Here is a 26,604-nt window from a genome sequence, read left to right as displayed (position 1 = left end):
AACTTTACATCCACTAATATAACGCAAGTCCTGCGCAGATGGAATAAATGCTATCATACTTTTTTGTCAAAGTATGCAAAAAATATATCAAATTTGCATAATACATAACATTACTTTTCTTAGGATCTTTTACTTACATTTCAACTAGGTATCACATTTTTTCTAAGGAATACCAAGATGGCTATTCACATTTAGTTATAAATAAAACTACACATATATATAATTAATCAGTCTTTATTCCATAAATCTGACAACAAAAAAAGTTGCGTAAACACAAAATCAACAAAAGTTTTTTTCTTTTTTCATAACAAAGTTCAAATCTTATTAATAGGGGTGTGCACATTATGCAGATATTCTGGATTTTTCAATAGTGAGAATAGAACAAAATTGCACTGTGCACAAACAACTATAAAAAACGACAAGATAATATCACAATTATTTGAAAACTTATAAGTAGACAAATCAGCGCGATTTGAGATTCTTACTTTATAATAAGATATATTTACCTTGTCACAAGTAGATGTTATCAGGATACCATCGTCTACAGATAACTGAATAGTGACTAAAGTAATAAGTATTTAATTACAAGACAAATTTGACCCGTAACATATATATTTTGTCTTATTACTAATTTACATTGTGAAATGGCACAAATGTAATTTTAAAGAGAAATCAAATGGAAGTAATAAAATTTAAAATAATACACCTATTTGGATTTAAGATTGGAAAATACGCAAATCCTCCTCTTTCTCCTTATGCGCATTCGAGTAGAGATGTATGCGCATCGCGTGCGTGGGCATTGGCGCAGTTCCGCATAACTTGCACGACAGCTCTGTACTCGATGAAATTGATGTTCTGTTAAAGAAATATTATTTTAAAATGTATCAAAACACACAGTAAATTTCCATATCATATACAAATTTATAGATAATTAATTAATATTACTATAAATAATAACACGTTGTATAAGGGAACGTGACGTGACACACCCAAAGAATTTATTGCAAATTTTTGCACAAACATCATTGTCAATTAGCACACGATAAAAAAGAATCTAATATCAACCCATAAATAAAAATATCAAGTTCTTTATCTTGTACGTTAATAACAATTTGAAACATTCAATTGTTTATTGTCAGCAGACAGACCATTTTATAGTATATTACATTTTAAGTTTTTTTTTTTTTTATTCAACTTAAAATGGCAAACAAGCTGACGGCCCACCTAATGGAAAGTGGTAACCGTCGCCTATAGACATGAGCAGTACCATAGACATAACAAAGTATACTGTTTCGCCCATAATACCCCCCATGCGTTGCCATTCCTGAGGACTCAGATGTCATTCCTGGGATATGGCGTGAATTTACTGGGCTGTACCCAGGCTGTACCATATCCCATCCTTCAAACCGAAACACAGCCATGCAAACACAACTGCTTCACGATAGAAACACGAATGGGACAGAGGTACCCAAGCAATCGATTTTTGTACAAAGTCTCCTTCTGGTAGGTTTTATTTAAAAAACAATACACATACGGGAAAGCCATTAATTACTCTTCTTTCTTAAACAGTCCGGTAAAAAAAAATTACCTGCCGACGATGAGTTTGAGCTGATCATTGTCCCGCTTGAGGACAAGGAGCTGATCCATTGACAGTGGGTGCAGTTCCTGCGGCGTGTGCAACGGAAACACTTCGGCGCGCTCCACCATGTCCGGGACGGTGATCTCGAGGAGTTCATCTTCGGGGACAGACCTCCACTCCCACGCGTTTGCCACTGTCTGCGGTTCGCGGTGCTTGCGACGTTTTAGTAGGAGACTGCAACAATGTTATGGATGGTTTATATATAAAGTGCTAGGATAAAATAGTGAAGTCTTTAGAACAGCAAAGCCTTTAGAATATATAAGGATATATTCTGAAGAATGAATGGAGATGTTGGTAGGGGCCGCCCTAGACGGACGTATGTCGACCAAATAGGCGACGTGCTGAAGAAGGGCCAAATTAAAAGTACCCGTAACCGACGAGCGTGTATGACAAGATTGATGAATGTGGAAGAAGCGAAAGAGATTTGTTTGAATCGAAGCATTTGGCGTTCCATTGTTTCTGCCTACCCTAATGGGAGACAGGCGTGACAGATATGTATGTATGTATATTCTGAAGACTTCACTATCGGATTTTTTTTTTATTTAGGTATATTCAAAATTTCTTTTCCCATGCGTTCACCATCGTCTATGGTTCACGACGCTTGCAACTTTTTAATAGCAGACTGCGTTATTTTAGGTAATTTATTAGGATTCAGTATGAAACAGTAATATCTTTAAAAATATCACCTTTCTCTGGAACTAACTCATAGTAAGTATTTAGAAAATTGAAAGCTTTTTCCCACATTTAACTTACATTTTAAAAGATGAATGAATGAAGAAAAAAAAAAGAAGATGAATGAAGAGGGAAAAAGATTAAAAATTAATAAAAATCAATAAGGATTCTTATTGTTTCTGGTCCTCATTTCTTAAGACTCGACTTTATAAAAAAAGTTATTGAAAGTAAACGAATAGTTATAGCAGTTATAATAATATTAAAAATATATTATATAATACTATACACACTATACCCACTTCATTATATCCTTCCGAATGACTCCGGGCACTTGTGGTCGAAACTCGTCGTCTGCAGTTGGTGTATCTTGACCCTCGGGGCAGTACATCATGTAATCCATGAGGTGACGCACGTGGTTGATCTGTTATCATCACATCATAATTTAAACAATCTTTAGAAACCTTACATACCCAAACACAGTGCCGGATTAATCCAGCGCGGAAGGTTAGAAGATTCTATCAAGGGGTCCTTGGTTTGCTTTAGGTTATAAAGTTAACTGTATTAAATAAAAAAAAACTGTTACAAGCAAAAGTTTCTGGATTGAATTTGAGCAAATTTAGAAATAATACTATTCATGTTGACTTCTCTAAACAAATCGTATTCAATATTCATCAAAGTGAGGTGATTAGGACATTCTTGACTCATCGTGTTCCTTAATTCATTTTAAACACGTTTTGATGTTGGAAAAGAACGTTCATCACTGCAGTTGGTGATCATGAGAGATAAATAAATTTTCTTTTACCTATTACTTCAGATATTTTTTACGTTCAGAAAGAGTTTGTGTACGGAGCTCCCAAATGCGCGGAGCCTGTAGCTGCTCTTGTTATAGCTAATCCGTCACTGTCGTTCACTTTTTACCTTAATTTCTGAGACTTCCGTATTGCATAATAGATTCTAGTAAATAATATAATCATTTACTTTTACTATTTTACTATTGGAACCAAAAATATATTATACAAAACTCTTGTTTCACTGCTGAATTAGGCAAGACAATGATATCTGCGAAGCAGTATTCATACCCTACTTATTATGTTAAAAGACAGACTTTTTTATACCACAAACGTGGTAAACTTATTGGCATTTTGAAGTTCGTGTTAGGGTTAGTGTACTCTAAGATAAACCGGCTCTAATAAACAAAAAGCTCCCAGCAATTGCGGATATTAAGGTTTAAATTGTAAATTTAACATATTTATTATATTAATAGAAAAATGAAAGTATTAATCATCATCATCATATCAGCTTTTATCTGTCCATCTCTTCCTAGAGGGTTTTGCCAGTAGCTGCCACGCTTGGCAGGATTGGCACAGATTAGCAACCGCAGTTAGGCTTTGGAGATGTTTTAAGAAGGACGCTGGTACCCATCCCTCGCTCTCCCTTAGTCAACTGTTACGACACTCACGAGAAAGGAAGGGGTGACCTATTCTATGCCGGGACCACACGGGAACAGCTTTAATATTATGTAATAATAAAAGTAGTCAATCTTCGAGTATTAGCAGTCACGCACGTACTAATGGCGGTGAAATTAAACAAATTAATTCTAATCAAATAACTAGTGATACAGAATTCTGCAAAATAACACCAAGTTCAGTATAATATTTAATATTATTCTTCTACTTCTTTCTAAAAGAGTTAACAAACATAAAACGTCTTTTATGATTGCACTATTAGAGTTCTAAGTGTTTCTATCAATCATAATTGTAAACAAAGAAACAATAAAGTGATGCAAAGTTTCATGAAAAATTAAATCACTGCTCGCGATAAATTTACAATGTTAATACACAGATACATCTCAATTGATTTCAATTATTTCATATTACCGATGTAAACACAGCCATGATGCAATGCAATAGAGTTTATTACGGACCGTTTTATTTACAGTGTAAAACACATCACTTCATATTTGATAAAGTAGCATGATCTAAATACATTATGCGTATCGACCATCTGCGCAATAAGTAGTGTTCGTACCATACAAAACTTTCAACAGCTACAGTAATATAAACAGCTAAAAATTATTTGTTATTTTTTTTAATGGGTGAAAATGAAATGGTGGCCCCGTCTACGCCCTCGGTATACAGGTCAGTTAGCCCATCATGACGAATTCAACGATAAATTAGTCACAAAGGTTTCCAGGGGAACTGCGTGGAGGTCGATCTGATAGGGTATATTGATAGCAATACTGGGACTGGGTCTATTTTTTCATTAATATTAATAGAGTAGTATTTCCCCTAAAATGACTGACAAGGTCAATGGAAACAGTACAAGACAGTAAATTCTACAAAGCAGTGCCACTCATAATAAGAGTAAAATCAGGCAAAACCGGTTAAGGTATGAGGATGTCCAATAATATTAGATGTTGCCAATACAAAACCGATTTTGATAGATATTTCTGCAATCTATAGATGTAGCACTGTGTATATATATTTTTTATGCCACAAAAGTAAGTAAACATAAAGGTATACATGGCACACATTGGCGTGAATTTATTGGGTACAGAGGAATAACACCTGAGTCCTCAGGAATGGCAACGCATGGAGGGTATCATGGGCGAAACAGTATACTCTGTTATGTCCATGGTACTGCTCATGTCTAAGGGCGACGGTTACCACTTTCCATCAGGTGGGCCGTCAGCTCGTTTGCCATTTTAAGTTGTATAAAAAAAAAATATTGAGTGTCCCCGTCACCAACAATACTTCTCTTTACCCTCAAAGCACAAGCAGTATTTTAAAAAGAATAAAATGGATCAACAATCCAGCTTGTGTTATTAGCATATGCTGGTGAAGTATCAGTGAGTACAGGTGAGGATGAAGTCAGGTCAGTACGCTCATCATGACCAATTTACCAGGAATTAACCACGATTGTTTCCAAGGAGGATAATCAAGCGGCCACCTAGTCACCGTTACAAAAAGGAACATGCAGTTATAAATTAAACGATACGTTACCAAGCCTATATCCTCTACGGCCAGGTCCGCGTCGATGGAGACGAGCAGGTCATGCTCGGGGAAGTAGGGCGTGGCGTCGGCTGAGCTGCCCAGCCCGCACAGAGCACTCACGTAGCGGCTTCCACCCACATCGCGACGTAACTCCGCACTGCCGTCATAAAAATACCACACAATTACCCCAATAGCCTCGTCCTTAAACTAGGATAGGATAGTTATGAGGAATCAGGGAACGAACATCTGGGAACCCACTCAGTACACCCAGAGCCGAGCTAATATAGAAAATTTTGTTTCTAACTTGAAATCGAACCCGAGACCTCATTACAGAAAGCAACATGTCTACCGTTACGTCGTGGAGATTGTCAATTGTAATGTAAAAGAAACTTTAATTGATTGTCATAGAACGGCCAACTTTATAAATTAATTAAGATTTTTAAATTACTCTTAACATACATACATATATATGTGGCTATGGATATATTCGACTAATTTTAACCTCATAAAGCAATCATCTATTCTGAACCTAACATTGTTAAGCTACTTATGTATACAACAATATTTATGGGTTTTAAAAATCTGTAGACCTTTGTCAACTTTTTATGCTAACAAGCTTGGTATAGTATGGGACTCATTTAATCCTATAGTGTGCTGAGCTGTATAGTATAGTACAAGAAGCAATTTTTTTTTTATGTTGCCACTTTTAGGTTGCCACTGAGGTGGCAAACAAGCATACGGCCCCCCTGATGGTAAGTGGTTACCGTAGCCTATGAACACCTGCAATATCAGAGGTATTACGCGTGCGTTGCCGACCCTGAAGAAACCTCTTTACCCCCCTTTTGAAGAACTCCATGCTGTAGTAATTAAGACGCATAACTTTCATTGTATATTCCAAGTGAGTATTCAGAAATGTTTTATTAAATGTAGATGTTTTTAAACTCAAAAAAAGTCAAACTGAAGTCGCGGTTAGTTAATCAATACTTACACTGGGCAGAACAGCAACGCGATAATAGCGGGCAGACCCGGTATGTTGGGCATCAGTGTAGTATGGCGAAGAGTGAGTGAACTGCTCGACGGGCTCTGTCCCACTGCCGCGGCCACCACCAATCTAATTTCATAAGTATAAGGAAAATATTTTACAAACATGTTCTGCAACTGGCAACACTCAAACCATACAGCGAATTTTTGGATAATAAAATTTTCATTTATCCAAAATTTCGCAAACAGAATATTTTTACCCAAAAATGCGAAAAAAATACCCAATCTACCAACACTAGGCCGTAACCTACATGCTCATTATGTATAATGCATTTCGTTAAAATAAATCAGTCTTGAGTTTTAGAAGTGTTCAAAGACCTCGATCATGTTTTTGGATACGATATAACAAGTCCGATTCAGAGTGAATTTCTTCTGTTTCATACAAAAGGAACAATATATTTTGGAAGAAACAAATAAAGTACAAACTAATGAAATTCTGATAGTTTCTTAATTGGTTTTATGGAGAAGCGAGGCGGTTAAAAAAAAATTAAGGATGAAAATGAAATTATACTCCGCCTGCGTTGTCGGTTAAGGTGGGCGGGGTAGTAGCGAAAGGTGATAAGTGAGGATAGAATTAAGTCAGTAATAATTTAAATTTGAACATGTTATTCTGTCTATCTTTCCTTTGTAGAAAATAATTTAACGTTTTCCTTTAACAGATGTATTTATTTGAGAATAAAATGCAAAATATCACGTACAAATCTGAGAGGATTAAGTATCATTAAAAATTATCGTTACTTATATAGTCTAGTATAATTCTAAATTAGAAAAATTCTAGAAAAAAAGTAATTGTCTAATATGAAGTAGTAAATACCTTTCGTAAACCTCTTGCGGATTAGTGTCGAGCAGAACCGAGTTGACGGAGTTCCACTCGATGTTCACTTGCCTCTCACGGCTGCCGTACATCAGATTGTGTACTGTCGTCTCCAGAGGACTGTCGCAAATGAAAAAACTTTTCAATTTAAGTGCCACACAAACGTCTTGGTTCCTCAATCTACCAACATTCAACCAGGCAACGAACATGGGGGCACAACCCAGAATAACAATTTAATTAGGAATCAAATTAAGGGCCTTATTTACTTTTACTACCACTGCACCACGGAAATCGACATAATCATAATAATTCATCTTACAATTGCAGCGGTAATTGTTTGTTATATGTTTAAAGAAAACACAACAGACTACAGTATACTGACGCTAAGTAATAATTTTAATAACTTATAGCACATTGTGTTACAAACACTCTAAATTGAGATTTTTTTTTATGGTTGATAATAGAATGGTAACCCGACCTGCACTATCAGTATACGTTGGCAGGGCACCAGTCAGGGATGATAGATGAGGATACAGCCGGTGAGTTGGCTGATTGTGACAAATCATAAATCAATAACGATGGTTTCCAGGGAGAACCGCGTGGGAATCGATTTGTTAGGGTATATTGCTAGCAATGGGGTGCTAATCCCTATTCCTAACAATCCCTTCTCCCCCAAATTGTGTTATGTAGTTAAGATATGTTAATTACACTAATCTCACCTGTAAGGACCTTTGAGGCACACATCAGTGATACAGTCTTTGGCACTGGGTGGGTCCAACTCGCGCATTTGGTACAACGCTAGTTCAGCCTGTTCCTTGTTGTATGCTCGCTTCTGCGTCATATGTAGTTCTGATGCTGTCTGCCTTAGGTCGTGATTTAACTGTATGAAAATAAAAGGTGCAATTATACGTATATTTTTAAAATATGATAATTAAAAATAAAGACAATCCGCCGGCTTTATTAGTACACAATCGCAGGGTACCTTACTGGTACCTTACTAGGACAATAGGTGTGAACTAAGTGAGTTGACCCATCAGATACAGATCGTAATAACGACAATAGTTTTGAGGTCGGATCACATGAAGGTCGAACTGACAAGATATAATAGGGCTGCTCAAGCCTTAGTACTAGGAATTGTCTCTCCTCTCCCTCCTTGTTAAAATTGTTTATTATCAGGCTTCACAACTACATTTAAAAATAAAAATAAATCATACTTTGGAATCATAGCTCTCTTCACAAGATATGGCGTAGCCATGTTTCAACAATTCTTGATTAATGTTAATCTTGCCACCGTCGGCCAGCAACTCGATAGATACCACACCATGTGTTACAGAATAAACCTATAAAAAAAAATGTGTATGTACTACACCATAATCACAGATAAAGTATTTCATTTTTCATATTATTTTTGTAAATTAATAGTATTATATTATATTTTTTTACTGCAATTGTAAATATAAATTTTTTGAACAAGCTAAATCAATCAACTTAAAACCTAATTGGCAAAATCGAAGCTAAGAACTGTAATATGCATTCAGTAAGAACCTGACCTTGCCAATGAGACGGCCTTTCTTGATGAACTGGCAGAAAAAGTCCCAAGCGGTACGAGTCCATTGCCCATGGGGTTCCAGCAGCGGCGAAGGCGCCACCTCTGCGAGCGAGCACTGCATGGCCAATGGCGGTGACGCCTGGCACACCCCGCTAGGCAACTTGTACAGGTTGCACTTATTTACGCACCCGTAGCTGCCGTAGTCTATGTACAACAGCTGAAAACATCATAGTTTTCTTAATCGTTTCATATTTTTAAAGCTCGTACAGAGGAATAACACCTGAGTCCTCAGGAATAGCAACGCATGGGGGGTATCATGGGCGAAACAGTATACTCTGTTATGTCCATGGTACTGCTCATGTCTATAGGCGACGGTTACCACTTTTCATCAGGTGGGCCGTCAGCTTGTTTACCATTCTAAGTTGTATAAAAAAAATTGCAATAAAAACTTGTTAATTGTATGGTTTATATATGTAGACATACTCTTCATCAACATTTTGGGAAGTGTTTAATTTGTAGTAGTATTTCACTGCTCCATTCTGGACCTGATCTCAATCAGAATTTTGTGTTAAATATTCGAAAAAAGAATGCATAGCTTTCGGAACTTAAATTATGTTTCAGCTTTAAGTTAATTATCAGGTCTTTAAGTTTCTGATGTGATGTTAGAGTAAAAGTACAATGTGTCACCACATTTATAACTAAGGGAATGAAGTACCATATAATGCTAAACAAAAACCTTGAACACTATACCAAACTGTTTGGCCAGTGTGGTTATAGATGGCTATTAACCTCCTCCAAAAAAGAGTAGTAGAGAGACGTTAATAGATTGTTACGGACAGTAAGGTATACTTTTTATGAGGGAATGGAATTATTACTAATGTGATCTAACAGGCCCATTACTAGCAATATACTTTAACAGTTTGGCCTCCAGGTGTTTCCCCTTGGAAATCATCGTGATTAATTTTTGAAGAATTCATCACAATGGGCCAATTGACATGCTTCATCCTCACCTATCATCTCTCACTGGTACCTCGCCAGAGTAAACCGATAGCGAAAGCGGGGTTACCATTCCATTTTCATCCATTAAAAACCCTGTATATGGCTGCATAGACAGTTTCTACGCTCGTTTTTATAAATAAAAAAAATCACCTCAACCATATCCCTGGGCAGCAGTGAGAGCACCCGCGCGCGGTACAGTGCGGTGCCATCGGGCTCGGTATAGGGCGCGGCGTACATCCGGCCGACGACTACGTCGCTCGTGTTCGCTATCAGCGGCGCATGGTTTAACGCCTGCTGAATCTGTTGCAGATCAATCGCGGTCGACTCGTCGTCGTATTGTGCCCAGAACTTGCTTACGCAATTGATCTGCAAATACAATGTTTTATAATACAATTAAAAAGATGAATAAATTAAATTAATATTTTTTTTTTATTTATACAACTTATAATGGCAAACGAGCTATCGGCCCACATGATGGAAAGTGGTAACCGTCGGCTATATGTTGCATTTTCGGTTTTTCTATCCTATATATAGTTGGAGATGTTACGTGAATACTAATAACCTTTTACCATTTATGTCTTAATTTAGTACATCGAGTTACACTAGGGGTGTCACATGCATTTTGCCGAACCTAATGAAATCTTAATATACCCTTTTTGAAGGACTCCATACTGTAGTATCTAGGGGAAACCTCGGCAGGAAGCTCAATTCACAGCATGAACGTTTGCGAGAGCAAATTCCTTTGTTATTAATTTTGTATTTAATTTCGTAATTGAAACTACTTTAGAAAGCAATTTGATAAACGGGAAAAAAACTTACATGGGATATCTTGAGTGGGAAATGTGTATCGTCAACTTCAGGCAAACGAGGCACCATCCTGTCTATATTCAGGTCCATTGCACTCACTTGCAGCATGTTATTTAGTGCATTCGCTTTCTCCAACCTTTGTTAATTAAAATTAACATTTTAAGACAATTATTTCTCGATTTTTCTAGTATTTGTGATATTTTAATTACAATAGTTTAAATAGAAAACATGGTTAAAGAGGGTTTTCATAGAAAAGAAAAGGAGGTACTTACGGTAATAATGGCACCCTAATATCCATCTTCAATTGCCGGGCTTTGATTGCTTTATATACCGATAGCAACACTTGTCCAGGTATTGTTGGATCCTAAAAAATAAAATACTTATATCCATCCATAAATTACGTAACACGAATTTCATGACTCTTGACTCCATCCCCGTCCTTTTCACAGTTGGTCACATTTATGAGACTTCTACTTCCCTATTGTGACGTCATATATTTTGTGCGTGTGAATTTATCAAAGGGCTCTTAGTCGGCGGGTGATACTTGTAAAGCGAATTTAAACCTTATGTCCATATAAAGAGTTGGAAATATTTTTAAATTTCAATACTTAAATAAAATAAAATGTGACGTCACGAAAAATATTAAAATTCATTGACTCATAACCTGTGACGTTTTTATGGATGGCATCTAATTCAAAAATAAAAGCGCGAGTGGTAGCTCGATTATCCACCCTAAATTCATCTCGTGATCATAATTTTGTTAAGAGGCGTTAGTCTATTGTTGACTTTATTTGTGCTTATATGATCCCTATAGTATTACCCCATAGCTAAACCACATTTTTTATTTATGATAAAAAGCATTTTTAATTTTCTTAAAATATAATAAAAAAAAGTAAGTCAATATAATTATATAAGATCCAAACTTACACCGCTATTGCTGGCTGTCCTTGAATTTTTTTTATCAGTGAAAGTCAGATAAACTTTCCTGAAACAAAAAAAAAAAGTTATCCATTGAGAATCGTTCTTCCCCAATCATTGTTGGTACTACTAGCTTTATAATCATACCACATTGATCCTTCGTGAAGCACAACAATTTCAATGGGTTTTATCTGACCTGCTATTTTTATCAAAAGTGACTCGAGGCTCGTCTCCAATTTGCTGTCGTACTATCTTCTTGATAGCGCTGGCGTACACATCGCCCGGCTGATTTTCTGGAAAGTTCTTCAGGTACACCTACGGAATTTATTAAATTTTTATTTTAATTTTTAGATATTAGATATTTTTTCTTGTTTTTAATATATCGACTAAGTAACTTTTAATATTTCACATATTAATATCAAATATTCGAGTAAAATAGCAAACAGAATGTAGCTTTTTAAATAATTTTTCGAGCATATTAAAAATAGATATGATTTATCAAAAAATCTATAGTAGTAAACTTAGCAAAAACAAAAAAAATATTAAAGAATAGATTTTTTTTTATTTGACAAGTATCTCTTACCCTATTAATGTAATTTGATAATTTCACAAATTTATTGTTTTATAGACTATCAAATTTATAATAACAACAATAAAAACAAATTTATAATAATTTTGATTTATTATAATTATTATTATATTAAATTTATAATAATTATTATTTTAAATCTATTACAAATTTAGTTCATATTGGTCCTTAGAATAAAGATTTCATTGTGATATTAAATAGAAATTTGAATTATATCAAAATCAGCAATCATCGACATTAAAATTGGCTCCAATGTGCCTTACAATAAGAAAGTTCTTAAATTTCGTCAACTTTCGATAAAATGAGGGTTAGGATTTATCCTAAGCACGAACCCATCGTGTAATAAAAAAATCTCACCGTGTTCCTGGGATCGAGTCCACCGAGCGTGCGTATGGCGTCACGCTCTCGCACTTCGTCCTGCGACACCTGCACGAAGTACTGCGGGTAGAATGCGCCCGCCAGCAGCACCTGTCAAAACACGTTACTACATATTATACCGGATCTTGATGTTCACATTTGTATATTTAATAATCTATATTAATATTTCCATTAGACATTCTGCACATATACGTGAACAACTTGTTTTTTTGTACAATTAATAATGATAGGAGCCACAGGCAGCTCTATGTGGAGGCTGTTTTGATGCCGAAGAAACGGCTGCTCATGTAATCCTGAAATGTGAAGCTATGGCTCAACGTTTAGGAATCCTCGGAGGTCCGTGAGGCCTGTGAAGATTCCAGGAAACTTCTGTGCTTCTGGGCGGAGCTGGGTTGGCTGTACTAGCCACGACTCATACGCACAACGGCCCAAATGAGAGGCTAAGCGCGGAAAAGAGAGCCCAATTTACATTACATTACTATTATAAACGGCAAATATGCCCACTTCAATTGCAAGTAACTGTCACCAATAATTACTAGCACTGTGGATCTACACAGCCATGCAAACACAATTTATATTGTGACAGAAATATAAGTAGAAATTAAAACAGATTCTCATGCATTTTTTGTACAAAATCTCCACTCCCACCATGATATAATGTACAAATAAAAATGAAGAACTAAAACTAGTCACCAAAACCATAAAAAAAAATATTTTGAGTAATATGTAACATACTAAGACTCAGATTCAACAAAAGATTTTGAGAAAATATCAATTACGATTACAAAAATTCTTTGAAAAATCTTGATTGATGCCATGAGCATCACACGTGTAGACTGTAAGGTCTATGATATTGTTTTTTTTTTTTCTATAATTTGTGGTGAATCATTTTCTATTAGGTAGCATGTCGTCCATTTTTAAAGTGCTTTAAAAATGATAGTATCAAAGATAATTTCCTTCTAAACATAAATTCAAACTATTCATTCTCCACAATACTGTATAAACAAACTATTTACTTAACAATACTGAGTGTATGTAAGAATGTATGATGGTTGAACTAGAAAAACCTGTGCTATAGCCACCAGGCCACCACCTCCAGACAACTTATAACAATGTAAGTAAATAACATATCAAAAATAAACCTTATAAACATACCTTTAGAACAAGGGATAGTTCATGTTTGTCCCAAGGCGAGTTCCCTTTAAGGGGCTCAATGCCCTCACGCGACAGACGGACACGCAGCTCCCGTACTAAGTCGTCGAGTTCTCTGAGCGCGCGAACTTGTACGTAGAACCGCCGTGCCCACTCCACTTCGTTGTTACCTTGTTGTTTAAAATAATTTTGTTGTCGAAGGTGGTTCCAAACCTACAGATAATAAATGTATATATAAATAGTACTTTTCAAATGACCCACTACACAGGATTTTGATAATGTGGCACTGACAAACCATATACTTTGATTTTTTTTATACAACTTAGAATGGCAAACAAGCTGACGGCCCACCTGATGGAAAGTGGTAACTGTCGCCTATAGACATGAGCAATACCATGGACATAACAGAGTATAGTTTCACCCATGATACCTCCCATGCGTTGCCATTCCTGAGGACTCAGGTGTTATTCCTCTGTACCCAATAAATTCACGCCATATCTCACCCTGCAAACCGAAACACAGCCATGCAAACACAACTAATTTACGGTTGAAACACGAATGAGACAGAGGTACCCAAGCAATCGACTTTTGTACAGTCTCCCTCTGGTTTAAATGGATAATCCATTATTCCGTCTATGCATTTACTACATAGATAGATACTCTTTATTGTTTCCTCCAAAAGATTACAATAGTAAACTTATTATAAATATAAACAATTACAAGAAATAATCACAATAAGAAAACAATGGGTGACCATATCGCTAAAAACGATCTCTTCCAGGCAGCGTTTGGATGGAGAGGACTAATTTATATACGTACAGGTGACGTTAACTCATTGGTATAATTTTAAGGAAGCAACTCATTAGTGATACTAAATATTTTCTTTTATAGAAACATAGGATAAATAAAGACAAACACTTTAGAGTCTCCCTAAGTATTATTATTTATTTATTTGGAAACTCTTTAATTTCCCCGTTAGGAAACTCCTTTAAAGGAACGCAAATTATTGGTTTTCACTATGTAGATGTATATCATTTGAAGGAATTATGGTATATTATATATTATATTAGCCATGTGGTCCCGGTATAGAATGGGCCACCCCTTCTTTTCCCGTAAGTGTCGTAAGAGGCCACTAAGGATACTTAATGGTCGTGATATGGGCAGCAGCATTCCTCTTAAAACATCATCAAAGGCTAACTGCGGTTGTCAACTCGCTTGCCAAACGTGGCAACTACTGCAAACCCTCCCAACGGGAAGACTTATGTTCAGCAATGGACAGTTAACTGGTGATAATGATTATCGCTGGGCAGTATAGTAATAGTGGGCTATGTTCTTTCTCTTATACCTGGTAAACATTAAAAAACGGACCTAAGATATTACTAACAAACTGTACAGAAAAATTCTTACCTTATAAACATTCAAAAACGCAATACAATCACTAGTCGAACCGTCAGCCCACGTCAATTTGGAATTGTAAGCATTTAGTCGCTCACGGAATGGACTGTTAAAAATACTTTTCACAGACATTGCGGCCGCTGTAATAAAAAAAAAATACATATCTACGGTAATTCAACTGGTAATAAAATTGGTATGATGTACAGGTGCAGGTTAGAACCTCGCCTACTTTGAGTTGTTTTCGATCGCAATAATTACTGAAATGTTATTTTCATATTTTAATTATTATTCCATTTACTTATCTTTTAATTAATTTTATTACTGGTGATCTGTACTACAGGTTTTAACCTATTTCAGACACCAGCTCCTTAATTTAATCTTATTTTTATTTGAAATACCACATGTGTAAATCTAAGTTGATTGTAAGGAGGTAAAAATAAAATATATATATATTTTTTTAGTAAGAGATGATCACTACCTATTTACAACAAAAAAATGCTATCTAGTTACAACTTTTCACAATACATCTATAAAATCTTTATCCATTTTTTTATAACACTGAAAGAAAACGAACATGCAGCTCACCTAATGGTATGTGCCCATAGGCAATATCAAAGAATTTATAGATGTGTTACTATAATAATAATAATTTACCCATAATAACACTTTCTTCCAAACACCCGAAGATATATCCGAGTACAATCAGCTTTGACACCCTAACATCAAGTGGTAGCTTGGCCATAATGCGTCCCAAGTATGTGATTTCTCCATCAGAGGAATTCCATTGGTCATCAAAAGTTTTCTTCAATGCTCCCATCTGTAATACAATTCATATATACATTATAAAAAAACAATAATTTGCTCAAATGTCTTGGGTAAAAAGTAGTTATTGGTTATTTGATTAGAATTATTTTGCTTAATTCCGCTACCATTAGAATGGGTGTGACTGCCAACAGTCGAACACCCCTTCCTTTCCCGTGGAAGGACGAGAAGGAGGGCGAGAGATGAGCAGCAGCGTCAATACAAGTAGCGAGAATATGATCTAGTCAGATGGACAATCATAACAAATTTATCAAGAAATTACCATAATGATCTCCAAGAGAATCTGTATGGAGATTGACCTGACATATAGCTAACAATGGGCCAATAATCTGAATTTTATAGTCACCTCTTTAAGCACAAGTATGGTGCGGTGTATATTGGAGATATCTGGCGGATCCATAGCGAGCGCGAGGATGTCGCTGGGCGGACCCATGTCCAACATCTTGGCAAGAAGTACCAGCCGCTCCAATGGACACCGCACTATTTCAGGCGGGCAATCTTGTGGAAGGCCTTCCTGTAAAACAAATTCAGAATTTAAATTCAAATCATCTTTATTCAAATAGACTTAGTTAATTTTAAACTTTCGCGTTGTTTACACAAATTTTAACTCGAATACACAATCGGGACTTAACGCGACGAAAAATGTTTGCAGGTAAAAAGTAACTACATACCTGCTTCTTTATTTTTTTTATACCACTGAGGTGGCAAACAAGCATACGGCCCACCTGATGGTAAGCGGTTACCGTAGCCTATGAACGCCTGCAATACCAGAGGTATTACGCGCGCGTTGCCGACCCTGAAGAAACCTCTTTACCCCCTTTTTGAAGAACCCTATGCTGTAGTCTCTTGGGAAAACATCGGCAGGGAGCTCATTCCATAACCTGAGTGTTCGTGGGAGAAAACATCACTGAAACCGCGTTGTACACGACCATTTAGGCTGTAAGGTATGAAGGTGAATTCCCTGTCGATGGCGAGCCGTACGAAGATAGAAAGTGGCCGTAAACATCATACTGAATAATTCCTCTGAGCACAATCCGTTGTACAAGCGGTAGAACACGCAGAATGAGGCAAAATCTCTCCTAAGACTTAAGGTTTCGATACCGTTTGCAAGCCTGGGATTATCGACGATTCTCATAAAAGACAAGCTGGTATCTAGGTGCTCCCGTCCATAAGTGACAGCAATACTCCATATGGGGCCGGATTTGCGATTTGTAAAGCATTAATCGCTGATCCGGTGTGAAGTAACGCTTCGCTCTATTAAACACACCGAGTTTTTTAGATGTCAACTCGTTGTCCTGTCGTGATCACGACGTTAAGTCCCGATCGTGTATTCAAATAGGCTTGATTACGAGCACTTTTAAATCTTAATTTTTTTATGAATAAATGGTTCGGAAAAGTTGTTATATATTGAGAAGAAGCCGCAAGAAACTCAATAGTTACTCTGTTAAATCTGTATTAATATAATGTGTATTTATTTAAATGTAAACAAATAACACCTTGGTCCTCAGGAATGGCAACGCATGAAAAGTACCATGGACATCTCAGTAATAGGTGCTGTTCATGTCTACAAGCGAAGATATCGCGTAACATACAAAAATATTTTAATCTGTGAAGTCCCTTTCTGAATTTGATAGAATATAACAGTCTTAAATTTTATAACATACTCGTACTAATTTTTTGCCTGTATGTACGCGTGAATTTTGAAAACTTTAGGAAAACCAATGTAATAAACCACTTCTCAATATCAAAATAAAACAAATCACTATATAGTTTTTAAAGCGGACCTTAAGAGGACTGATAAAAAAAAACTACGTTCCTTAGAACATAACTGTAAAAGAGCATAAAATTTCATGCAAAAAACTCAAAATCTCGTGTTTTGGTTATGTACAGGTATCTAATGATAAAATTTTATAATATTATCCAAATTATTTAAAAAAAACGTGATATTCAATTATTATTAAATAGTTGGCCACTTACATAGAACTTGTCGGTAACAAGCCTGTAGACGCGACCGTCGCGAACTCTACCGGCGCGACCAGCACGCTGCTCGCAGTTGGTTTTTGAAGCCCACTGTAGCTCCAATGACGTAAAGTTCGTGAACTCATCTGCCACTAGCATCTTCACCAGACAAAAGTCGATCACTGTTAAGAATAACAAATAAGCGTTTATATAATAAATGAAGGGACGGAATGTCTGTCAAACATATATACATATATACATACATACATACCTGTCACAGTGACAGATATGTATGTATGTATGTATGTATGTACGAGGTTTGTCCGGAAAGTACGTATAAAAGTTTTTTAAAAATTTTATTTTACAATTATTCAGGTAAATCAATTTTATCCCCTTCAAAGTACTCCCCCTGTGACATAATGCACTTGTGCCAACGCCGTTTCCACTGTGAGAAGGCTCCTTGAAAGTCCTCTGGTTGTAGGTTTCTCAGCTGCCCCGTCGTAGCTTTTTTTATCTCATTTATGTCCCCCAAATGCCGCCCCCGAAGTACCAATTTGGTTTTTGGGAACAAGAAGAAGTCACACGGGGCCAAATCCGGCGAATAGGGGGGTGTTCGGTCACCGTAATGGAATTTTTACTCAAAAACTCACGGACAACAAGAGAGGTGTGGGCAGGGGCATTGTCGTGGTGAAGAATCCAACGCCCCTCTCGCGCCAATTCTGGACGAACTCGTGCCACACGAGCTTTGAGGCGTCTGAGCACATCGACGTAGAATTTTCCATCAACTGTCTGGCCTGGAGGTTCGAATTCTTTCCACGTTTTCGTCGGAATGTGAAGTGGAAGGACGTCCTGAACGTGGGTCATCTTGAACGCTTTCTCGGCCCTCTCTGAATCTTTTTAGCCACTTGTGGACGGTTGGTTCCTTCACAGCATCATCCCCATAAACTGTTCTGAGATCGGCAAAAATTTCACGGCCATTCTTGCCGAGTTTCGAGAGAAACTTGATTACGACGCGCTGCTCTTCAACGGAAGCGGTCTCCATGCCGACGGGGTTTCGTTAAGAGGTAACTTCACAGATGGCGTGACAAGCCAGTTCGCACCGCACGGCGGTCAGACCAGAACTGAAGCATTGTTAGGGACATAAGGAAGGGGTCCTGCGCTTACCTGGCCTCCCCACTCCTCTTTCTCGCATTCCAGAACACTTTTATACGAACTTTCCGGACAGACCTCGTATAATAAATGAATGGTGAATGAGCAAATTCTTATAATTTTACTACTATTATAAACGCGAATGGATTTCTATTATCTATCACGCAAAAGCTACTGAACAGTCTAAAATTTGGTAAAGCTTATAATTGAACATATACTAACTCATTTATAACATTTATATGGAACATATAATATTTAATATACTGTTTTAGGCGGACGAAGACATAGGATACAGGCTTAGATTATATAGATAAAGCATCAAACCTACAATACGAATCAATTTTTGTCAGCTAATTGTCAAATTAGCTAACTCGTTTCTTTTATCAGTGTTCTATATACTTAAGCATAAAATGTATCTTAACGTTTTATTTAATAAATAAAATGACTGTTGTGTTAAAAGATGCAGAAATTATAAGACAAAATAAATATAGAAGTTGTAAAGGAATCACTCAACTATTTATCACGCAAAATTGTATGAAAAAGTTAACCCGTTTTTCTCGAAGCATTTCTATGGAAACATTCTATCTATATAATCTAAGGATACAGGTAATAAAAAATAAAAATATGTACGTACCGTATTTGATGTCGGGCACGGTGATAGAGCTCTCGGCAATGTTGGTGGACAGTATAATCTTGCGGTGTCCGGGCGGCGCCCGTTGGAACACCCTCACCTGCTCATCTGCCGTGATCGTGGAGTGCAGTGGCAGCACCCACCACTTGTACGACGCGCATTCTGTGTCTACTATTTTTTTTCTATAACAAGCACAAATGATCAAATTTTACATACATAGATATATAATTAATATTTTATATTAGATACACTTCTTGCGCCAATAACTACCATCTTTTTTTCTCTTCTGAATTTCTGATAAAGATTGCTTTAGCGATAAGATCACCTTTGATACTTTATAAATGTAAAATAAACTTATTATTTGTATTATTCTTAAATGGCGCAATAAAGAGTAAATAAATAAATGTATACCTATCTTAGTAATAAATAAAATTGTAACTGGACGATGTCTATACATGGGAGTTATTAAAGAAAAAATTATATGAAGGACCTTAAGAGCAATAGAAGCAAAACAATATCTTTTTGAAATGTTGTCTGTCTGTTTTGTGAGTGAGAGACGAGTGTTTACCAGAGGGAGACTTTGTACAAAAATCGATTGCTTGGGTACCTCTGTCCCATTCCTGTTTCAACCGTGAAGCAGTTGTGTTTGCATGGCTGTATTTCGGTTTGAAGGGTGGGATATGGCGTGAATTTACAGGGTACAGAGGAATAACATCTGAGTCCTCAGGAATGGCAACGCATGGGGGGTATCATGGGTGAAACAGTATACTCTGTTATGTCCACGGTACTGCTCATGTATATAGGCGACGGTTACCACTTTCCATCAGGTGGGCCGTCAGCTTGTTTGCCATTCTAAGTTGTATAAAAAAAAATATTATTATTTCGGCATCACGTAAAAACTACTACGCCAAATTGAATACTGTTTTCATAATTGTGATCCTGAAGGCCTAAGGTTAAAATCAAATAAAATTCATCCTCTGTAACACCAAGCACAACAAAATTATATACTAATAATATTGTTTGTTATTATTACCTTAATTCAATGTCTGTCAAACATTTATATAGATCTTCTATCTCATTTATTCCAGGCAAAAATATTAGAATCGACGGCAGGTCTGCTTCAGAACGATCCTCGTATGTGTCCTCTTGTTTATCGATGTGCTCAAACGCATTCACCAACTTGATAACCAAGTGGTACATGGCAGGAGCTATACCAGGCTCCTCTCTTTTCGGTCTTGATAATTCAAGTATCTATTGGAAATTTAGATTTAGTATAAGAGATAAAACTCAGAATAACAATTTAAAAAGTATATTTTACTCTACGAAAATAGAAACGACGACTTCAATAAAAAAATATGCACTTGTGAATTACAATAAATTTCGTAAACTCGGTAGAATATTTTATTTAAAAGTATAGAATCAACACGAAAATAAACCCTATTGATTTAACCTTACTTATTGCTATTTATGATATAACGTTTATAATTACTTTAGGATTACTTCGTTATCCGTCCGTCCGTCCGTCTACCAAGACTTTTTTCTTAGGAATGCATATACTCAAGTCTACAATCTCTTTAAACAGTGAAAAAGTTAAGCTTCTAAATCTACGCAATCAAAAGATATAGCCATTTATGTTTCATTCATATCGCATATTTAGACGTTTGCAAAGGGAATCAAAACCTATAGGGTACTTTAGGAAGAAACAATGCCATGGCATAAGCACAAGTAAAGGAAAAATATCCGTAAAATCGTAGTTATTTCACAAAAAAAAAATTTACTTGATAATTTTGTACGGAACCCTCGTTGCGCGAGTCCGATTCGCACTTGACCGGCTTTTTATCGGTTAATATAATCTGACAGTTAAATATATACACCTTATCTTTACTACCAATAACTTCAAATTACAAATATGCATTGTAATGATAAAACGACTCACCGAACCAAATTTATTTAAATGGTTCAAATAAAACGTCTTCACTGTAAACATTGGTTCTTTCTTCACGATTTTGACACCAGAAGACATCTGTAGACCTCGTGGCGTGGGAATAAGAAAATAGTCAGCAAACGCTTTCCTGTTGAATGTAGCTGACATAAGCACCACTTTAACTCCTGGGGACACTGTGTACAGTAACCTCTTGACTACGAGTAGGAGGAAATCCATCTCTTGACCACGCTCGTGGACTTCGTCGAGAATAATGTGGGTATACTCATTCATGTTTTTCGCAGCCACTGAAATAGAATACAAGATTTATTTATTCTACACTTCATTGCACTACGTAAAAAAAATATAGTATTTACTTACTTAGTGCAATAAAGTGTTTTACAGTAAATATTATTGAGAAGTGATACAAAAGGCGGCCTTATCGTTAAGTAACTTCTCTAACGCTAACAAATTAAGTTTATTAGTTTAGTTGCACATAATCTTCACGTACAATAGCTAAATTACGAGATAAAATTCAGAAAAACCTAGATAACTAATTGGCTTTGGGGTGGAAGGGATTATTAGTAATGCAGACTACCTGTTCCATAGCTAGCAATATACCCGGTCAGGTCGCCTATATATTATCATGTATGGAAACCATTGGCTAAATTCCAGGTGTATTCATAATGATGGGCTAACTGACCTGCCTTTTCATTCTCACCTATCATCCCTCATTGGTGCTACGCCATTGTTATACCTCTAGCGCAGACGAGGTTACCATTCCATTATCATCCATTAAAAAAAAACTAGCTTTATTGTACAGAACTCTATAGTTACTACTATATACAATTCATATTTTATACTACTATGAAATAACTATGATTTAACCATATTGGTATTGTTTTAATGGGTGATAATAGAATGGTAACCCCAGCCACGCTATCGGTATACACCGGCGAAGCAGGTCAGTTAACCCGTCGTGACCAATTCAACAAGAATTGTTCACAATGGTTCCCAGGGGAAACCACGTGGAGGTTGACCTAATAGGGCATATTGCTAGGAATAGGGCTGTCAAAATCCATTGTTAACAATCCCTTTCCCCCCACTACGTTGGTTGTGTGGAATTATCTATGATATGGCTACCGCGGCATATGCGATTTGCAATTCAGAGAATCTTTGCACACCAAGGCACATCAATATATTACTTCCCATAGTCTTATTTAAAGCAATTCTGATGTTCATACACATAATTAATTTTATCTATTTTTTTTCAAAGATTTTATCTATTTCTGATATCGTAGCACTTCAGCTGCCTGCTAACGAAATGCTTTCTTACTGTACTGGGTTGACTGGAAGAGATCTCTGTCAGAGATAAGTCCACCCTTGCACACAACATTTATAAATACATTATATTATATGTAACTTGCAAGTGCAATAAAGAATATTATATATATCTTCTAATAATTAGTCATAAAATTACTACATAAATAAAGGATAAAAAGTACCATGAAAATTATAGTTCCTTACCTAACTTTTGTAGCAGTATACCTGTGGTAACATAATGTATACGAGTATCAGTTGACGTTTTGTTTTCAAGTCCCACCTAAAATAACAAATAAAAATATTAATTACACTTCACAAAATTAAGCCTTAGACATAACCTTAACCTATTAAATATAAATATTAAAACAATATACAACAACTATATAAGACAGCAAGAGTTGAGGACTGGGTGAGTCTGTAGTCAGGTGTACCCTCTCCACCTAAACATAAGATTAGCAATGCAACGTTTTCCAACCACTTCAAAACACTTGGCAATTGCATTATAGTTGGAGGAGACAAGAATTCTAAACATAAATTTTGGAGCTTGACTTTGAATAGTGATCAATCTTCGAATATTGACAATCACACACATACCAATGGTAGTGGAATTAAACAAAATAATTCTTATCAAATAAGCAGTGTAAAGCCTGACTGCAGTTCCAATTGGCAAGCATAGGAATTACGGAGACAGTAAAAATAAAAACTACTATTAAATCATAAAATGAAAAAGTTACAGCAACAAAATCTTTTTTACAGTTATGATGGTAATAATAAAAAGCATACAATAACAACAGAATAACTAGTAACTACCTGGTAACCCACTAATCCCCCAACATCCCAGCCTCGCTCCTGAGCAACTCTTTTGGCAATTGATATAGCGGCAATCCTCCTCGGCTGGGTGACTATTATTTTGCAAGGTTTGCGCTTTTGGTAACAGTCATCCAAGATCCATTGTGGCACCTGTGTGGTCTTACCACATCCTGTTGGACCTTCAATAATGACTACTGGATAGCCAGATATTCTGTCTAAAATCTAAAAAAAAAAGCACATGAAACATGTTGTATTTCATAGCAAGGTTCATCTATGGTAAGATTGAGTTTATAAATAAGCAGGACCTCATATATTAAATTATCATAAATACTAGAAAAAATAGAAATCAGCTTACTAATAATTGCATAAAAATAAACATTTTTGTTTAATTAACCTTTTAATAATAATCCCAGTTACATTTATCAGTCAGAAAACCTGTGTTTGAATGTTAATTACTTAATAATGCTATGCTAACATGGTAATAATAGAGTCAAAATATTTACAATTTTTTAAAATACAATGTCAGAAAAATTTTAAATATATATATATATATATATATATATATATATATATATATATATATATATATATATATATATATATATATATATATATATATATATATATACTGCCAATTTTATTCAAGCTCACAACAACTGCTACAAAACCAAACCTTCAAATAATTTAAAACAATATCCATTTGAAAGTAACAAATTATATGTGTATAAAAATATTACTGCAGCTTTTTGTCTGCTATTTTGTATGTGTGGTTTTCAAAAGTAGGAAAACCAAGTAAACAGACCATTTTTAGATGGCATATATAAAATGAAACACACATCAATTTCAATGTTAGAGCTTTAGGAACACAATTATGAATACCATATTTGATTTGGTACTGTAGTTTTTACTTAATGCCAGAACAAACATACAGACAGAAAAAAAATCTAAAAATTATTGTGGCTTCTATTGCTCATATTAAAACCTCTTAGCATAATTTTTCTTAAATATTTCCTATGTACAGACACTGTCCAATTACGAGTTTACTAGATTAGAAAATTTTATTTACATCTGAATAACTTTATTTTATTTATATAGCACCCCACCCTTTGGTTCCTCAGTGTAATCTTTCCTTGTGATTGTATTGTAATTTTGTATGTATAATAAGTTTACTAATGTAATCTTGTGGAGGAAACAATAAAGAGAATCTATCTATCTATACTATTATATATATTAGTAGTATTATTTAGATACCTGTTGTTTATATTCATTGATAACTAGATTGTTATTATCTTCCTTCTTTTGAAAGGAATACTTGCTATAAACTTGAGTCATTGCTTCTTCTGTGAGTTCATTCAGATGTTGTACCGAAGCTCCCCATGAGGAGAGATGCTCCAATGACTCCAGCCCTTCTGCTACACTTTGCCATTTCTCTCGTTGTGTTTCATTCTAAATACATTACATTAAACAATTAATTCAACTGAACTATACAGCAATATTTAAAATGAGCATAGATAATATTCATTTAAATAATAATGTAGTTTTTTTTATACAACTTAGAACGGCAAACAAGCTGACAGCCCACCTGATGCAAAGTGGTAACCATCACCTATAGACATGAGCAGTACCATGGACATAACAGAGTATATTGTTTCACCCATGATACCCCCCATGCATTGCCATTCCTGAGGACTTAGATGTTATTCCTCTATACCCTGTAAATTCACATCATATCCCACCCTTTAAACCGAAATACAGCTATGAAAACACAACTGCTTCATGGTTGAAACACGAATGGGACAGAGGAATCGAAATAATTTTCTTTGTAATAATCTATATAAAAATAAATAAATAATGTTTGATGCATAATTGTACATCATATTTCTTCTCATCTTCTCAGAGGATTATATACAACACAAGTAAAAGTTTAGCAACAAGTTTCTGTGCAGTATTGTGATATAGCACATTTCCACAGTAGCAAAATTTGTGTCTAATATTTAGTCATAACTCTAATGGGGCCCCTAGTCCCTATTAATAACAATCACTTTACCCCCTTCACATTGTAGATTAAATTGACAAATTTTGTCGTTTAATATTCCATCTTCAGGTAACTACATGATGTAAAAGTTTTCCAATGTCCTCAAAGAAACTTCTTACGTATGACATGACAATTTGTTTTGGTTACAGATCGAAGGAACCCCTTTATTTTGTAACTAATTCTCCAATCAGCCTAACTAAACAACCTCACTTACCTTGAGATACATTTCAGTTTCTCGTTCTTTCACCTCTCTAGCATAATCGGTGCCACTCATGACGACAGTCCGACGATGCTCTTCCTTTCTATTCAATAAATTTATATCGTCCTCCTTGGTAATTCTTAAGCCTCCAGTCATAGGCCCACGAAGTTTGATCACTTGAGAACGAGACGGACACGGATTGTTAAAAAAAGCACGCAACTCATCCATTTTCAATGTACATTAATGAATGGATTTCTTGCATTAAACTTTTAGTAACAGTTTCCTACATGCCCATTCTACTTTGAAATTAAAAGTTTCTTAGAAAAAAATAAAAAATCAGATATAGATTTCAAAGGTAAAGGTATGTGGTAAACAAAGTGACCACAGATTACAGCGGTTATGTCTAAAGACGTGCAATGATTGGACATCGTTTTGCCAAAGAGTAGAGTATGTATATTATAATACAAAGTACTCTGTGATTATAATGAAAGGAATAACCTAAGAACACGGACTAGTATATAGACAATGTTACACGGTCGTATAATTCTACCAAATTCAAATACAACCTACTTGCATACTTTCTGCATTAACTGTGTCGAATGTATAATCTAGAAATGTAAAATTTGTCATGACAAATAATTCATATGTCAAACATTTTTTATACACTAGCCTGCTATGAACTGAGAAAAATAGCAAGATGGTATATCTTTCATCCCCTTTTTACTAATTACATTTGCAAAAGAAGAAAGAAAAAAACCATATGATATACAGTTTGTATTTTATCATTCCTTCTAAGTAATGCCTTGTTC

At 35.6% G+C, this 26,604-nt stretch overlaps 1 protein-coding gene across 1 annotated transcript; it reads right to left on the bottom strand.

The window, feature by feature from the left end:
• Positions 1-213: 213 nt before the first annotated feature.
• On the bottom strand, positions 214-26,204 carry LOC113519619 (probable ATP-dependent RNA helicase spindle-E). The gene is made up of 27 exons (XM_026904744.3): positions 25,811-26,204; positions 24,813-25,007; positions 23,562-23,783; positions 22,956-23,031; positions 21,444-21,736; positions 20,541-20,758; positions 19,511-19,689; positions 17,746-17,909; positions 16,115-16,282; positions 15,601-15,763; positions 14,959-15,086; positions 13,555-13,764; positions 12,379-12,489; positions 11,629-11,747; positions 11,442-11,499; positions 10,787-10,878; positions 10,527-10,650; positions 9,858-10,073; positions 8,710-8,925; positions 8,374-8,499; positions 7,879-8,039; positions 7,160-7,279; positions 6,293-6,415; positions 5,314-5,461; positions 2,611-2,732; positions 1,589-1,813; positions 214-855 (listed from the first exon to the last, which is right to left on the bottom strand). The coding sequence occupies exons 1-27, from the start codon at positions 26,021-26,023 to the stop codon at positions 717-719; spliced, it is 4,329 nt and encodes a 1,442-aa protein (XP_026760545.2). The 5' UTR covers positions 26,024-26,204; the 3' UTR covers positions 214-716.
• Positions 26,205-26,604: the final 400 nt, after the last annotated feature.

Source organism: Galleria mellonella, unplaced genomic scaffold, assembly GCF_026898425.1.
Source record: "Galleria mellonella isolate WM207_F2 unplaced genomic scaffold, CSIRO_AGI_GalMel_v1 utg65, whole genome shotgun sequence".
Lineage (NCBI taxonomy): Eukaryota > Metazoa > Arthropoda > Insecta > Lepidoptera > Pyralidae > Galleria > Galleria mellonella.
The sequence above is the reverse complement of the archived record's forward strand: the minus strand, read 5'-3'. Positions and strand labels throughout refer to the sequence as shown.